Consider the following 15,296-nt stretch of genomic DNA (forward strand, 5'->3'; position numbering starts at 1 on the left):
GGAATTCTTTATGTCCTTTGCCCGTCTCACCAATTATTGATGAAATGGAAAGAGTTGCTACAGCTAAAAAGAGATTAAATAATATGATGCTTCAGGAAGCTATTAAAAAATTGAGGTTAATGTATCAGTTCCAAATTCTTTCATTCCATGGAATGCATCAGAGGCATAATCTTCCCACTCACCTACAGCTCAGTGTGGGAGCAAACCTGGTTTACAGGGATCACAGCTTGACATACCTACCAAGAACCCGATTCTTCCATTGGGATTAGGGGGATTAGTTCTGGTTATTTCTAGATGGGTACCTGATTCCATGTACTTGCTTATGTTAAAACACCAGGAATAAATATGTCCCTCTTGGATTGGCAGGATGTGTCTCGTGGGCTTCTGCAGGTAACAATGCTTGGCTCCCAACTATTCCCAATCTCCAGTGGTCATTTGGTTGTGGGGTGTAAGTGTAACACTGATGACACTAAAGCAGTGGAAACATGAGTAGTGATGAGGATACAAAGAAGCTTCCACTTGAGTCAATGGTCAGCAAAGTGGCATCTACTTCATTGATAAAAAAATATATATTTTTAAGAGGTGGGATAGACTGGGCAATATTGATATTGAAAGATATCACCTTTCAGAAGTGTCCATGTTCAGAAAGCATTGAAAACCAATAGGCAATGCTAGAGTAACTCAGCGGGTCAGGCAGCATCTCTGGAGAAAAGGAATGGGTGACATTTTGGGTCGGAACCCTTCTTCAGACTGGAAGGACTCTAAGACGCGTTCCGACTCGAAACGTCCCCTATTCCTTTTCTCCAAAGATGCTGCCTGACCCGCTGATTTACTCCAGCATTTTGTGTCTATCTTTGGCGTAAACCATCAGCTGCAGTTCCTTCCCACACATTGAAAACTAACATGCTGGTGCGCCACGCAGGTATAAAAGAGGTAAATCATGTGTTGGCCTTCATTGCCAAAGGATTGAGTACAAGATTAAAAATGTCGTACATGATTACATAGGATTTTGCCAAGACCACACTTGCATTGTGCTCAGTTCTGGCCTCTTTACGTGAAAAATGGATATAGTTGTTGCAGTGGGAAGGCAGCAGAGATTCACCAGATAGGTTCTTGGCACGGTGTCTCCAAAACAGTGAGAAATCTCGTATTTTCAGAATATAGAAGAAAGAGGGATGCCTTCATTAAAACATACAAAATATCTGATGGGGCTCAGCCATGTAAGTATGGAGAGGGTGTTTCTATTGGCTAAGGCATCTAGCATTATGGCTCTGAAAATCAGCATAAGCGATTGACAATTTTGGACTGAACCGAGGAGAAATATTCACATTCTTTGAAATTCTTCACACCAGAGGCTGTAGAAGCTCAGTTAATGATTACTTTCAAAGCTGAGGTCAGGAGATGTCAACATATTAGAAGGGATGTCAATGGAACTTGGGATAAGGCACGAAAATGCTGTTGAAGTAGAAGAGCGGCCATGATCTTACTAAATGCCTACTCCTGTCCCTGTTTCTCTCGTTCCTATGTACAATGTAGATCAGAGTGTGTCACCAAAAGTTGGCGACATAATCCAAGTATAAAAGGGAAAGAGAGGCACTTGGATCCCAAACTAGGGCGGAATAAGGGCCGCACGGTGGCGCGGCGGTAGAGCTGCTGCCTTACAGTGCCTGAGACCTGAGTTCGATCCTGACTACGGGTGCTAGTCATAAGGTCATAGGTGATAGAAGTAGAATTAGGCCATTTAGCCAATCAAGTCTATTCCGCCATTCAATCATGGCTGATCTATCTCTCCCTCCTAAGCCCATTCTCCTGCCTTCTTCCCATAATCTCTGACACCTCTACTAATCAAAAATCTATCTATCTCTGCCTTAAAAATATCCACTGACTTGGCCTCTACAGCCGTCTATGGCAAAGAATTCCACAGGTTCACAACCCTGTGTGGAGTTTGTACATTCTCCCCGTGACCTGCGTGGGTTTTCTCCGAGATCTTTGGTTTCGTCCTACACTCCAAAGACGTACAGGTTTGGAGGTTGATTGACTTGGTATAAATGTAAATTGTTCCTATTGTGTGCAGGATAGTGTTAGAGTGTGGGGATTGCTGGTCGGTGCGGACTCGGTGGGCCGAACTGCCTGTTTCTCCAAACTAAACTAAAGAGCTAAACTACCTATATACAACTCTAAATATTAATCTGCTCAGGGACCCAGTAGCATTATTTAGAGCCAAGACAGAGGCTGGAATATTGCCATGTGTGCAAATAACACTCGGGCGCATTGCTTTAATCAAAATTAACAGTAATAATCTTTTTCTCTAATAAGATACAGGGTTGACGTTTTCTTTTTATTGCATTTTCTGGCACTTAGGAGTTTGTTCTAATTCAGTTTTCCGAGTACAAATAATTTATGAAGAAAATGTTTCAGATTTTTTCATTGCGAAAATTAAATGGAGCCATGGAAACCTCTCTAATTCAAACCATATTATCTGTTGAATGAGGTAGTGCTAACCTAGTTCTTCAACGAACTTAAATTATTTAACCAGTGCAACGTACAAAACTGTTCGGCAAACACTGAGTATTAACAGATGTAATCATTTCTGGCCTGCTTTACTTTTTAAGTCTCTGGGCTCAAGGGTCTGTATCTCTGATGTCCTAGAATTTATTCCTTGAACACCACTCCCTTCCCAGTCCACTATCCTGGCCAGCTGCTGCCTTCTATAATATTACATGTTACTGTACTGGGCTGTTTCGGCTGCTGGAAATGGAGAAACTGAACTAGAATCACCACATGCATCTGTTGCTACAATTATAGAGTCAAAGAGTGATACGGTGTGGAAACAGGCCCTTCGGCCCAACTTGCCCACGCCGACCAACATGTCCCAGCTATACTCTTCCCACCTGCCTGCCTTTGGTCCATACCCTTCCAAACCTGTCCTATCTATAATAATAATAATAATAATTTATTTTAAATAGCGCTTTTCCAAGTGCTCAAAGACGCTTTACAAAACAGTCAAGACATAAAAACAAACAGACGAACTGTCCTGACGGAGAAGCGGCGAACAAATAGCGCCAGCGTCCTCTCACGTCAGGGTCCGGCAGTAGACAATAAAGAACACAAGACACACAATTACAATTTTAACACAAACAACCATCACAGTGATTGCTCCAGGCACACCCTCACTGTGATGGAAGGCAAAGAAAAGTCTTATCTCCTCCTCATTCTTCTCCCGTGGTGCCACGAGGCGATCGAGGCTCCCGACTTTTGAAGCCCCCACCGGGACGATGGAAAGTCCCAGGGCAGAGCCGAGCAGGCCGATGAGGGTCCTGAGCCCCCACCGGGCGATGGAAAGTGCCGCGGCCGAGCCACGCAGGGTGATGAAGGGCCTGCGAGCGGATCTATGTACTTGTCTAACTGCTGCTTAAATGTTGGATAGTCCCAGCCTCAACTACCTCCTCTGGCAGCTTGCTACAATAAAACATTTTTAGAAAGATTGAAACAATGAAGGAAACTGCAGCTAACTGTAGGGGTGTCACGGTGGCGCAGTGAATAGAGTTGCTGCCTTACAGTGCCAGAGGCCCGGAATTGATCCTGACTGCGGGTGCTGTCTGTATGTTCTCCCCCGACTTGCATGAGTTTTCTCGAGGATCCCCGGTTTCCTCCCGCACTCCATAGGTACAGGTTAATTGGCTTAGTAAAATTGTAAATTATCTCTAGTGTGTGTTGGACAGTGTAAGTGTGTGGGGATCGCTGGTCGGTGCGGACTCGGTGGGCCGAAGGGTGTGTTTCCTTAGAAGGATGAGAGGGGATCTTATCGAAACATATAAGATTATTAAGGGGTTGGACAAGTTAGAGGCAGGAAACATGTTCCCAATGTTGGGGGAGTCCAGAACCAGGGGCCACAGTTTAAGAATAAGGGGTAGGCCATTTAGAACAGAGATGAGGAAAAACCTTTTCAGTCAGAGAGTTGTAAATCTGTGGAATTCTCTGCCTCAGAAGGCAGTGGAGGCCAATTCTCTGAATGCATTCAAGAGAGAGCTAGATAGAGCTCTTAAGGATAGCGGAGTCAGGGGGTATGGGGAGAAGGCAGGAACAGGGTACTGATTGAGAATGATCAGCCATGATCACATTGAATGGTGGTACTGGCTCGAAGGGCCGAATTGCCTACTCCTGCACCTATTGTCTATTTCCACGCTGTATCTCAAAACTAAACTAAACTAAACAAACATTTAATATATTCAAAACTAGGCTTAAAACCTTCATGTTCTACAGTGTCTATGACTAGCACTTTGATTCTTGCTACTCTATATATCTTACTTTTGGTCTATTCTTATTACTTTTTATATCTTATTACTTTTTATCTAATTTTATTACTCTATCGTTCGCAGTCCGTCTGTCTTTTGTGTTTTTGTTGTTTTTGTATGAATTGTAGTTTTAATATGGTGTAGTGTTTGTATGTTATGTTTTGGGGGGGGGGGGGGGGGTGGGAGGGAACGGGAACTGTAAAATTCTCTCTCCCGAACGGAGACGTGACCTTTGTTTCTGTGTCGTGTCTCCGTTCCCGTTGCGGCCTACCACCGGCCATGCACCTGGGACCACCTGGGGCTCTGGTTTGCAGAGCCCGCGGCCCAGACTCACCATCTGCGGCGCTGGCTGCCTGCGGATGCTGCGGGAGCGGCTGCGACTCGTCTCCGGAGGCTCCGGCGCGGGCCGCGTGGACGTCGGAAGCCCGCAGACCCCTGGATGGGGGCCGACATCGGGAGCTCCGGCAGCGGCAGAGGCAACGTGTTCGCCCGCCCCGAATCGCGGGGCTTGGGTCGGCCCGCCACGGACCTTTCACCATCCGGCGCGGCCTGAAATAGGCCGTTGACCTTTCACCGCCCAGCGGCGGCTTCAATATCGGGAGCCCCGACCGCCCCGACGTGGCAACTCCAACAGCCTGACCGCGGGACAAGACGGCAGGGAAGAGAAAAAGACATTTTTGGCCTTCCATCACAGTGAGGAGGGACTGGAGGAGACTCACTGTGATGGATGTTTCTTTTTGTTTGGTGTTAGTTGTGATTGTATGTGTTATTGCATTTTTATTGATTATTCTTATTGGTCTTATTGTTTAACTGCGGGTAATGTTTCATTTCACTACACATTTATGTGTATGTGACAAATAAACGACTATTGACTATTGACGACGTTAGCTCGCTGTTGACTTCTGTCATAGAAACATAGAAACATAGAAAATAGGTGCAGGAGTAGGCCATTCGGCCCTTCGAGCCTGCACCACCATTCAATATGATCATGGCTGATCATCCAACTCAGTATCCCGTCCCTGCCTTCTCTCCATACATCCTGATCCCTTTAGCCACAAGGGCCACATCTAACTCCCTCTTAAATATAGCCAATGAACTGGCCTCAACTACCTTCTGTGGCAGAGAATTCCACAGACTCACCACTCTCTGTGTGAAAAAAAACGTTCTCATCTCGGTCCTAAAAGACTTCCCCCTTATCCTTAAACTGTGACCCCTTGTTCTGGACTTCCCCAACATTGGGAACAATCTTCCTGCATCTAGCCTGTCCAACCCCTTAATACTTTTGTAAGTTTCTATAAGATCCCCCCTCAATCTTCTAAATTCCAGCGAGTACAAGCCGAGTCTATCCAGTCTTTCTTCATATGAAAGTCCTGCCATCCCAGGAATCAATCTGGTGAACCTTCTCTGTACTCCCTCTATGGCAAGAATGTCTTTCCTCAGAGAGGAAAAAGACTTTCCTCAGTCGTCGTCCAACATGTTGACAGAATTGATCGCCCGACGCGTCACAGAGTGCATCGTGTCATCTTTTCCGGGGGATGGTCACGAGGAGGCTTCTGTCATGATCCCCCATTACTCTATTAGTCTTACTTATAACTATTATTTATTTATCTTATTACTCTTATTATTTGTATTTTCCTACCTTTTCTCCTTGTTCTATATTTTTTAGGCTCTGTGTAAAACACTTTGAATTGCCATTGCTGTATGAAATGTGCTATATAAATAAACTTGCCTTGCCTTGCCTTGCCTTAATCCAGAAGCTGGTACCTATTCAGCAACTGACAAGAAGCAATTCCTAATTCTGCTGGACCTTCTACGCTTCTTTTTACTGCCCTAGGGCATTCTCCACTGTAGAAAGACGTTGAATTAGAATATAGAAAAATACAGCACAAGAAGACCCACAACCTCTGTACCAAACATGATGACAAGATAAACTAATCTCATCTGCCTGCACATGAATCCATCTCCCTCCATTCTCCGACTTTGCTCTCCATGCAGCTTCATCATGACATATCATACGCTGGACAACAGAGCAAAATGCACTACAGCGACCTCACGTGATACACTGGGAAATTGTTGAACCATGGACAATTAAAATTTGGAATGTCTCCAATGAAGAGTGCTATCCACTCCAGCAATACAGAAAATAAGTGCAGGAGTAGGCCATTCGGCCCTTCGAGCCAGCACCACCATTCAATATGATCATGGCTGATCATCCAGAATCAGTACCCCGTTCCTGCTTTTTCCCCATATCCCTTGATTCCGATAGCCCTAAGAGCGAAATCTAACTCACTCTTGAAAACATCCAGTGAATTGGCCTCCACTGCCTCCTGTAGCAAAGAATTCCTCAGATTCACAAATATTATTTGGAAATAAAAAGACATCCACCTGAAATAATTAGTTTCTCCACTGATGCTGCCTGACATGATTTACAGCATCTACAATATTCTGCTTTCACCCTTGATTCTGGAAACTATCAATTACAAAAGATCTCACATGTGCACACTAACTTCATTTGGTTCTAACCCATAAATTTAAAATTCTTATCTGGGTGATCATGTCCCACTATGGTCTCATCCCTCTTAACTTTAACACCTGTTAGGATCATACAGCCCTCTGAAATATCTGCATTCTTTCAATCCTGTCTTCTGCACATGGAGTCATAGAGTCAACTTGCCCACACCGGCCAACATGTTCCAACTACACTAGTCCCACCTGCCTGTGTTTGGCCCACATCCCTCCAAACCTGTCCTATCCATGTACCTATCTAAATGGTGCTTGATGTTTCTAAATATTTCTTGCCATGCACGTCCTCATCCAAATCATTGATATAGACGACAATCAGTAATGGGCCCAGCACCAAACCCTGAGGCACACCATTAGTCACAGGCCCCCATTCCGAGAAGCAACCTTCCACCATCACCCGCTGCTTCCTTCCAAGAATCCCGGCCATCTCTGCCAACTTTTGCGTCAGTGGCAATGTTACTAATCAGCCCAGCTACATTTTCATCTACATCATTGACATCATAAACTAGAGGTCACAGGATAAGTTTGTGCGGAACACCACTGGTCGCGATCACAAACATCCAGTCAAAACAACACCATTCCACTGCTACCCTCTCTGGCCAAGCCAATTTTCTTTTCAATCAAGCAAGTCTCCATGGATCCCGTGTACATTAATCTAATGGGTCAGCCTACCATGAGGGTCCTTGTTAAAAGCTTCACTAAAATCCATGTAGACGACACCCGCTGCCCTACCCTCATCAATCACCTTCGTCATCACCTCAAGTTCACAAGACATGACCACCCCCACATAAAGCTCTGTTGCGTGTTACTAATAAGTCTATGTCTTTCCAGATGCAATAAGGTCTCATCCCTAAGAGTCTTCTCCAATAATTTCCCTACAATTGATGTAAAGCTTTCTGGCCTATGATATCCTGGTTTGTTTCGACTGCCCTTTTTAAATAGAGGGACAACATTAGCTATTCTCCAGTTCGCTGGGGCCTCAGCTGTAGCTAACGAGGATACGTGATCCCTGTCAATCTCAGGCTGTTAATCATGAATGACCATTCTGGAATGATGTCACGAAACAGTTATTGCTGTACCCAAAGGATGAATTAACTGTAATGAGTTCAACACCATACTACTTGAAACTCATTAAGGCAACTACATTGACATGCTAATTTCTGCAAACGAATAAGAAATCTACCGTCATCATTTCCTCTTAACTTCCATTTAGTTCAGCACTGCTGTTAATGCAAATTTAATTTTTCAGCGTAATCGGATATCTGCACCTTTTTGCTTGTCAGAAACAATCAACAATTTATGACAGTCAAGTAAGCACCATTTTTCAAATATTGGAATGACTTTGCAGATATTATCCAAGCTGGATAATATTTTCCATCATTTCTTAGTTTAGAGATACTGCGCCAAAATAGGCCCTTCACCAAGTCCGTGCCGACCAGCGATCCCCATACATTAGCACTATCCTACACACTGGGGCCAATCTACAATTTTTACCGAAGTACAAACCTGTATGTCTTTGGAGTGTGGGAGGAAACCAGAGCACCCGGAGAAAACTCACGTGGTCACAGGGAGAACATACAGCCTCGTACAGACAGCACCAGTAGCCAGGATTGAACCCGGATCCCTGGCGCTGTAAGGCAAGCAACACTACCCCTGCGCCACCGTGCTGCCCATTACTTTAGAGGTTTTTGCAATTATTGGCGTACTCAACTTGAATTCAAAAATGGAGTCTTGGACATTGCATAAAGATTATCCAATGTAAAATTTACATTGCAGGTCCCATGAATGTGTGTCTCTAATATTCACCATCCACAAAATACACTGCAATTACTTGCCCGGGATTCCGACGCCAACCCAAGTCCATGACCCGTAGTGTCGTGAAGCTAGCGGGTAGCGGCTGGAGAGGAAAACTGCTATCTGTAGGCTCCCATCTAAGCTGCACACCATTCCCAATTGGAAGTCTATGATTCTTCCTTCTTCATCACTGCTCTCTACATACTGTAAGTCCCTGCACGTCACACAATCACATACCATCATGTTGTGTGACATACCAACACAAAAACCAACCTCCTTTCCATTACCTCCATTTATACTTCACACTGCCTCGGCAAGGCCACCAGCATAATCAAGAACGAGTCACACCCTGGACACTCCCTCTTCTCCCCTCTCCCATCAGGCAAAAGGTATAGAAGTGTGAAAAGACACACCTCCAGATTCAGGGGCAGTTTCGTCCCAGCTGTTATCAGGCAACGGAATCATCTTACCATAACCAGTGAGCAGTGCTGAAGTACTATCTACCTCTTTGGTGACCCTCTGACTATCCTTCTGAATCAATCTGAAGAAGGGTCTCGACCCGAAACGTCACCCATTCCTTCTCTCCTGAGATGCTGCCTGACCTGCTGAGTTACTCCAGCATTTTGTGAATAAACACCTTTGATTTGTACCAGCATCTGCAGTTATTTTCTTACTCTGACTATCCTTGGTCGGACTTTGCTGGTTTCACCTTGCACTAAATGTTATTCCCTTATCATGTATCTATGCACTGTAAATGGTTCAATTGTAACCATGTATTGTCTTTCTGCTGACTGGATAGCGCACAACAAGAAGCTTTTCACTGCACCTCGGTACACGTGACAATAAACTAATCTAAACTATCCTGTAGCACCATGCAAGTCTCTTCACAAGAAATGCTACAGTAGTTCAAGTGGATGGCTAACCACCTATATTTTAAATGGGAATTTGGAAAAGGCACAACCCACAACTAAATAAATAATAAAGGCCCGCTGTGGCAATAGCCACCTCCTCTGATTATTTGCAGTTCATTCTAGTGCTTGAAATTGTACACAGGAAGTTGTGGCTGCAATAGGAGCTCACCAATACTCCTGAAATAAACTGTTAAACACAGTGTTCACACAGATTGACCTTTTATACTTTTCGCCAGATGACCCAATCCTGATACCTAAATTGATAAAAAAGACATTGGAAAATGAGGAGCGCATTACTATAATGTACACGTTGTGAAAACAGCAAAAGCTGTACGTTGGCTGGAAATTATGGGCTTATGTTAGTGAAGTTCTAACAACCAGTACTGGGATACAAGGCCTGGCTCGAGTGGATGCAGAGGATGAAAGGTCAGGATAAGAGTGGATGTGGAAAGGGTGCTTCCACTAGTGGGAGAGTCTAGAACCAGAGGGCATAGCCTCAGAATTAAAGGACTCGCCTTTAGAAAGATGAGGAGGAATTTCTTTGGTCAGAGGGTGGTGAATCCGTGGAATTCACTGTTGTAGAGGCCAAGTCATTGGATATTTTTAAGGCGGAGATTGAGAGTTTCTTGACTAGTATGGGTGTCAAGGATTTATGAGGAGAAGGCAGGACAATGGGGTTGAGAGGGAAAGATAGATCAGCCATGATTGAATGGGGGAGATGACTCAATGGACAGAATGGCCTACTTCTGCTCCCATGACATATAAACTTATAAAGAACATTTTCTCAATTACTCACAGCTCAAAATAATCTTAGTATATCATGTTTCTAGTTACCCAAATATATGATGGAGCTACATGAAAAACAAAAACACATCCAATGGTAGTGCATTCAATTTTTTCCTCTTATCAATCAGATTTTCTTTAGAGCAATCTCAATTCTGTTGCTTTCTTCTAAAGGTTGAACAGATGTCACAACCCACTGAAGATAGACATAAAAAGCTGGAGTAACTCAGGTGGTCACGGTGGCGCAGCGGTAGAGTTGCTGCCTTACAGCGAAGCCAATGGAATGTTGGCATTCATAACAAGAGGAGTTGAGTATAGGAGCAAAGAGGTCCTTCTGCAGTTGTACAGGGCCCTAGTGTGCAGTTTTGGTCTCCAAATTTGAGGAAGGATATTCTTGCTATTGAGGGCGTGCAGCGTAGGTTTACTAGGTTAATTCCCGGAATGGCGGGACTGTCCTATGTTGAAAGACTGGAGCGACTAGGTTTGTATACACTGGAATTTAGAAGGATGAGAGGGAATCTTATCGAAACGTATAAGATTATTAAGGGGTTGGACATGTTAGAGGCAGGAAACATGTTCCCAATGTTGGGGGAGTCCAGAACCAGGGGGCACAGTTTAAGAATAAGGGGTAGGCCATTTAGAACAGAGATGAGGAAAAACTTTTTTAGTCAGAGAGTTGTGAATCTGTGGAATTCTCTGCCTCAGAGGGCAGTGGAGGCCAATTCTCTGAATACATTCAAGAGAGAGCTAGATAGAGCTCTTAAGGATAGCGGAGTCAGGGGGTATTGGGAGAAAGCAGGAACGGGGTACTGATTGAGAATGATCAGCCATGATCACATTGAATGGCGGTGCTGGCTCGAAGGGCCGAATGGCCTACTCCTGCACCTATTGTCTATTGTCTATTGTCTATTGAATGCAGCGCTGGACACCTGGGTTCGATCCCGTCTACAGGTGCTGTCTGTACGGAGTTTGTACGTTCTCCCAGTGAACCGCTTGAGATCATCGGTTTCCTCCCACATTCAAAAGACGTACAGGTTTGTAGGTTAATTGGCTTGGTAAATGTAAAAATTGTCCCTAGTGGGTGTAGGGTCGTGTTAATGTGCGGAGATCGCTGGTCAGCGTGGACCCGGTGGGCCGAAGGGCCTGTTTCCACGCTGTATCTCTAAACTAAACTCAGCGGGTCTGGCAGCATCTCTGGAGAAAAGGAAGAGGTGACGTTTCGGGTCGCGACCCTTCTTCAGACCACAACCCACCGACAGGAAGAGGCCACAGAGTGGCAAGAAGGATTAATACCAACTCAACTTGTGATACTAAAAGGACACTCACATGCAAAAAGACATCTGTGGTGGCAGGTGAATTGGCCACCGTACATTGCCCCGAGTGAATGGATGAGTAGTGGAATTTGGGGGAGTTCAACAGAATAAAGAATGTAATTAGTGTTAGTGGGTAGTTGATGGTACAGACTCCAAAGACGTACAGGTATGTAGGTTAATTGGCTGGGTAAATGTAAAAATTGTCCCTAGTGGGTGTAGGATAGTGTTAATGTACGGGGATCACTGGGCGGCACGGACTTGGAGGGCCGAAAAGGCCTGTTTCCGGCTGTATATATATATATATATATATGGTTGGCAGGGACACGGTGGGCTGAAGGGCCTGTTTCTATGCCGAATGACCAAACGCTGGCAAAATGGAGGGGCTTGGGGCCCAAATGCATCAAATCAATAGGATGTGAATGCCAAAGCAATAGTCTAATGGACCTAGCCATTAAGAAGAGCAGGAAATAGCTAAACCCCCTAGTGTCAAATAATCTTCTCCATTGCTTCCCAATAAAATAAAATGGCTCACAGCAAAAGATTGCTCACACTACCTTCTGGAAACTCAAGTGATATTAATGGGGCGAAAGGTGGGGGGGGGGGGAGAGAATGGGAAAGATCCTGGTTTGACTAAAAAAAATCAGATGCAGATCTTTTTCAGCAAGCCCATCCCCCAGCCTCACCCCCCAAAAAAAAATCTTAAGAACAGAAGTTCCTGTTTCAGAAATCTGCAATTCCGTGAAAGACTTTGGATATTTCATTATATTTAAGAAGGCATATAAAGGTGTCAACTACTACTGTTAATGGTTCCAGTCCATTAATCTGCGGTAAATTAGTTATAAAAAGGCAAAAGAGTCGGGATTACAAAGGCTTTTGTATGCCTTTTCCATAACCAAAGTTTCAAGAAGGGTCCCGATTCAAAAGATCAACAATCAATTTTCTCCAAGAAGATGCTGCCTGACCCGATGAGTTACTCCAGCATTTTGTGTCAGTGTCACAATTAAAATTCTAATCAAAAAGCTGGAGTAACTCAGCAGGACAGGCAGCATCTTTGGAGAGAAGGAATGGGTGACGTTTCGGGTCGAGACCCTTCTTCAGACTGCTTTTCTGCCTGTCCCGCTGAGTTACTCCAGCTTTCTGTGTTTATCCTCGGTTTAAACCAGCATCTGCGGTTATTTCCTATGCAATTAAAGTTCTGATGCCCATTCTCAAATTCAAGAGTGTTTCATTGTCCTAGGTCCCAAACAGAACAATGACATTTTTGTCTGAAGAAGGGTCTCGACCCGAAAAGTCACCCATTCCTTCTCTCCAGATATGCAGCCTGTCCCACTGAGTTACTCCGGCATTTTGTGTCTATCTTCGGTGCGATCCAGCACCTGCAGTTCGTTCCCACGCAATGAAAATTTTACTTGCCATTCATTTTTTTGACATCCGAACCATTTTGTTCATCTTCCTCATTTAACAGGAAAGCCATGTGGTAATTGCCGATGTTCTGCGGGAAGAGTTTCTCCAGCTCACACACGGGTGGGTAGTGGGTAACAAAGAGTGTCAGGGACTTCACCTGAAAGAACAATTATAATGCTTCATTGCACACCATTGGAATAATCAGCATCACTGAACTCCATAATGGACCAAAATATATGTTGCCACTCAAGAAAAGGGCATGGTGATTTGTGTATGAAATAAAATTAAAGAACAGTCCTATCCATCAACAAGTAAAACAAAACCCCTGACTTGATCAATGAAGAAAAAATTGTAACATAAGTAGTGAGCCTCCTGTTTGGCTACATGATTGTCCTCAATTCCACCCAACAGTGATGATTTGGTCCAACTCTTGAATGGCTCGATTGTAATCATGTATTGTCTTTCCGCTGACTGGATAGCACGCAACAAAAGCTTTTCACTGTACCTCTGAACATGTGACAATAAACTAAATTCAAACTGAACTCTCCTCATTGACACGAGTCAAAAGGCCCAACTGTCAAGGAAATACCATGTTAAACCAGGAAAGTGTGGATTATTAGAAACAAGGAAATGCAGATGCTGGGTAATACACAGAAGGACACAAAGTGCTGGAGTAACTCAACAGGTCAGATTCATCTCTGGAGAACATGGATAGGTGACGTTTCGGGTCGAAACCATTCTTCAAACACGTTCTCCAGAGATGCTGCCCGACCGGCTGAGTTACTCCAGCACTTTGTGTCCTTAAGGGTGGATTATTGATGACTTAATATTCAAAACTATGCATCTCTGCGCAAAGCACCCAAATGTGTAACTCGGAAGACAATGTCAGCTTTAACAATATGTGACACCGAGATTAAAGTACGTAAATAGACAGAAGCTTTGTCCTACTGCAGCCATTTAGCGATGAAATCCAAAATATAAAATCATTTCTTTTTGAAGTTTGTTGTTGAAAGTTTTTTTTAAAATAGTTACTTCTCTACGCCTAACTTCATTTTATTGAGGCTTGTAGAAAAACATACGTTTCACTTTTACGTGCGCTCCTACAACTGAACTGAATCAAAAAAATTCCATGACCAAACAGAGCAAAACAAACCAAGTCTGCTGGAAGCAAGACCACTACAATAAGCAGGAACATGCTGATAAGTGGCAGAATAAGTAGCCAAATAAGCTACATTTCAACATTTAACATCTTCCCTTAAAATTCAATGACACCATCATCACAGAATTGCTCATCATCAACAACAGGGGGGAGGGGGGGTTGTACCATTCACCAAGTACTTAACTGGTCCAGCCACATTGGCTACAATAGCAGATCAGACGCTGGGTAACCTATTGGGAGTCCTCGCCTCCTGACTCCCCAAAATCTTTTACAAAGCAGACTAGGCGTATGATGAAATACGCTCCAGATATTGAGAAGAGTCCAAATCCAAGACTCAAAGATCAGCACAAGACCAGCATCTTGTCCATCAGCATAAACATTCATCCTCTCTACCACGCTGGCTGCAATGTAACATCTGCAAATTGTACGTACTGCAATTGTTAGCCTAGACTACAGACCAGAAACATCAACTCTGTTTCAATCTCCACAGAAGCTGCCTGATCTGCTGAGAACGTCCAAGATTTTGTGTGCTTTTATTTTGGATTGCCACCATCTGTTTTGTTTCTTTAGTTCCCTCTATTGCAAGACTACTTAGCTCTGAAATTAAAACCTGACCCAAACACTTGAAATATTTTCTATACTTGACTATCACCAAAAGTGTAATAAAATAATAATCCTGCCACAAAGAACCTCCACTCCCTGGTAGCGCTGGGAGTGCACTGCTTAGATGATGCAACTTGGTCACCTCTGCCAAGTCATTTAAAAGCCGAAATAAGACTAAGGTGCAGTGGGGATTCATTGATGAGTAATGGAGAAGGGGTAGGAATAAATAAGTGTATACTTCCTCCTACTCCTTTTCAAACATGTAAGATTTAATTTGTGTTGTTTATGAGAATCTATTCATTGAGTTGAGTATAGGTTTATCGTTCATTTCATTTTATTGTTATTTTGCTTTGTTTGAATCTTTTTTTATTTTTCTTGTTCGAAATAAAATATAAACAACAACAAGCTGCATGTTTAATAGGTGCAAAAAGCTATAGAAACTCAGCGGGACAGGCAGTATCTCTGGAGAGCAGGAATGGGTGACGTTTCAGGTCGAGACCCTTCTTCAGAC

General features: G+C 43.8%; 1 protein-coding gene across 1 annotated transcript in view; it reads right to left on the bottom strand.

Moving 5' to 3' along the window:
• Positions 1-15,296, bottom strand: part of msh3 (mutS homolog 3 (E. coli)) — a 254,529-nt gene that overhangs the window by 19,774 nt on the left and 219,459 nt on the right. Inside the window, exon 22 of the mRNA XM_078396561.1 lies at positions 13,033-13,180. Within this exon, the coding sequence (XP_078252687.1) occupies positions 13,033-13,180 (148 nt within the window). The remainder of the gene's footprint in view (positions 1-13,032; positions 13,181-15,296) is intronic.

The sequence above is a fragment of the Rhinoraja longicauda genome, chromosome 3 (assembly GCF_053455715.1).
Source record: "Rhinoraja longicauda isolate Sanriku21f chromosome 3, sRhiLon1.1, whole genome shotgun sequence".
NCBI classification, from domain to species: domain Eukaryota; kingdom Metazoa; phylum Chordata; class Chondrichthyes; order Rajiformes; family Arhynchobatidae; genus Rhinoraja; species Rhinoraja longicauda.